Source organism: Mus caroli, chromosome 9 (genome assembly GCF_900094665.2).
Source record: "Mus caroli chromosome 9, CAROLI_EIJ_v1.1, whole genome shotgun sequence".
NCBI classification, from domain to species: Eukaryota; Metazoa; Chordata; class Mammalia; order Rodentia; family Muridae; genus Mus; species Mus caroli.
Window position 1 is genome coordinate 105,700,048 of NC_034578.1, and position 2,853 is coordinate 105,702,900.

At 48.1% G+C, this 2,853-nt stretch overlaps 1 protein-coding gene across 1 annotated transcript in view; it reads left to right on the forward strand.

Annotated features, from left to right (window-relative positions):
* LOC110302540 (neutrophilic granule protein) overlaps positions 1 to 2,645 on the forward strand; it is a 3,367-nt gene extending 722 nt beyond the window's left edge. The window contains exons 2-4 of the mRNA XM_021173348.1: positions 474 to 575; positions 1,320 to 1,406; positions 1,899 to 2,645. Of these exons, the coding sequence (XP_021029007.1) occupies positions 474 to 575; positions 1,320 to 1,406; positions 1,899 to 2,036 (327 nt within the window). The 3' untranslated portion in view covers positions 2,037 to 2,645. The remainder of the gene's footprint in view (positions 1 to 473; positions 576 to 1,319; positions 1,407 to 1,898) is intronic.
* Positions 2,646 to 2,853: the final 208 nt, after the last annotated feature.

Sequence of the window (2,853 nt, forward strand, 5' to 3'; positions counted from 1 at the left end):
CATAACTGTTGGTGGGAAAGAGCACAACCTCTCCTTTCTTTTTTTTTTTTTTTTTTTTTTTTTTAGACAGAATGTCATGTAGCCCAGGCTACATGGAACTTGCTATGTAGCTAAGGATAGCCTTGAACTCCTGATTCTCCTGCCTCCACCTCCTGACAGGTTTGTGCCACCATGCCTGATTGAACCCTTTATTTATATCACCCTAACTGACTTGGAACTTGCTATGTAGATCAGACTGGCCTTGAACTCACAGAGATCCACCTGCCCCAGTCTCTTAGTACAGAGATTCAGGCATATACCACCACTGACTTTACCCTGTAGGTCTCCATTATGGCCATTTAATAAGTCCCAGATATTGGTAGACAGGACAGACTTGGACTAGACTGATGCAGGCAGTATCATGTGACCCCTCTGTGCTTTGTTCCCTAACCTGTAGAAGAGAGATGGTCATGAGTTCTCTGTTGCTTCTTTAGAATCCTGCTACCAATATCCCACTCCAGTTCAGGATTAAAGAGACAGAGTGTACTTCCACCCAGGAGAGACAGCCTAAAGACTGCGACTTCCTGGAGAATGGGGTGAGTCACCTTCTTCCAGATCCTAGACTGCCTCCTAGAGGAAGAGAATCCCCCCTCTCTTGCCTTCTTTCATGTTACCTGGCCACTTCACCAGCAGTTGTAATGTTGAAGCCTTTTTCAACATCAGATTTTTGGGCCCTGAGATGGTTTGGTGGATTGAAGGGATCCTGGGACCCACATGGTGGAGAGATCTGACTTCCACAGCTGTTCTCTAACTTCTGTAGACATTACTCTCACACAACCCAAAGGGAAAAAAAAAAGACTCTCTTTAATACCCTTTCTTACTATAAATTATTGAAATATCTCACTACAACAGCATCATGTGGCTCAGTGATAGAGTCTTATTTAGCATGTACCTGGTGCCACCAAAAAAAAAAAAAGAAGAAGAAAAAGAAAAAAAGAAGACGATGCTGTTTAAAGACAGAACCAGAAAAGTATCATTTTTAAAATGTTCTTTTTACCATTCACATTTAAAGTAGTGGTTAAATTTACTGACTCATGACCCAGGAACAGGCATTGGCTGTTGACATGGCTTCACCCACAATCTTCAATAGACATGGTTTTCTTTGGGAATGGTAACTTATGGTTACCTCTCCCGTAATCATCTATGTGCATGTCCTGCCATGTGCATCTGTCCCTCGCAGCCACTCTATCTGGGTCTGGCTTGCATCTCTGGTTTGAGAATAGTCCCTCTTTCCAGAAATGTGGGAAGGTGCCTCTAGCTCTTGCCCCACTCACCTACAGGAGGAGAGAGATTGCACAGGGAAATTCTTCAGAAGGCGGCAGTCAACCTCCCTGACCCTGACCTGCGACAGGGATTGCAGTCGAGAGGTGAGTAGCTTTACTGCCCCATGTCCACTCCAGGCCTCTCACCACAGAGGCCGGATCCTGAGGTTAAACATCCCTTCGTGCTGGGCTCTCTCCTGGGCTCTGGGAGACACTGAGTATGCTGTGTGTGTGCTGCATACACAGGGTCTTCATCTGAAAAACCAAGCCTTTCAAAAAGTGTGGCATGTCCTATGTCAGTATGGCTTAGATCTTCCCACGGTTAGGGGAGTGGGGAACTTGGAAGAGTTCTAGAGGAGACTCTGGGGCTTGGGAACATCACATGACAGCCTATGGAAGCCTATCTCCCCCCAATTCAGATCTTCTCAAGCCCTCTGACCTCCTGTAGATGGAGGTCAGTCCTCCGTGACTCATCATGCCCTTGTAGCTGATACCTCTGTTGCCTCACCCTCTTCTTGAGGGGAAGACCACAGGGAAAGATTGGGAAAGGACTCTCTCTGCTGTGATGGTGGTGACTGTCTGGCATCTTTCCCGTAGGATACCCAAGTGACCAGTTTTAATGATAAGCAAGACGTCTCCGAAAAGGACAAGTTTGAAGGTGTGCCCCCTCACATCAAGAACATTTATGAAGATGCCAAGTATGATATCATCAGCAACATCCTGAAAAATTTCTAGGGTTGGAAAGAGGAGGGAGGTGCTCCCTGCGTACTATGGCCTCCTCTTTACCTCCACTACCCATCTCCCCCTGCCGCCTTCAGGATCTGCCCCTCTTTCCTGCCCTTCCCAGGAACACCCCCTCTAGAGTAGCCCTAGCTCCTAAAACATCCATACCTTTGTCCATTTGCTTCCTTCTGCTGGGCCTTCCTGCCTTACCCTCTATCTGAAACCCTTATTGATTCTTCAAGGCCCAAGTTCAAAAGTCCCCTCCAGCGGGAAGCCTCCTCATTCTCCCAGAGCCAAAGTCCTGCCCACATCAGTTCACTCATAATCTTCAAACCACATTGGTATCACCTGCTGTGTCCCCAGCCAGACGACCCTGTATCTGTTCACAGCTGGGCCTCCTGGGCCAGCTGCAGGTGGCTGTAGAATGAATGTTTCAATGATGTGTCCCTGGTATCCTGGGAGGACAGAACCCTGTAGACTCCTGCTCTCTGCCTAGTCACTGTGACACCAAATGCCCCTTTACATACCCAGATCTCTTAACGGGGATGTGGCACGTGGGTGTGGTCAGATCACCTTGTGAGGCCTATAAGAGAGGTTCAATAAAAATGCTTCTGAGATTAATGATGATGTGGCTGAATGATGCACAGGTCCTGGGATGGCTGAACTTGGAGTGAGGAGACAGGTGTCAGGCTCTGGGTTGGGGATGAGGAGATCCAGACTCTGTGAGGCCAGAGAAGGGGGACCATAGAGAAGTAAGAGGCCAGCCGGATGGCTCAGTGGGTAGGGGTGCTTGCCACCAAACTGGACAACCTGAAGACAATCCCAGGAC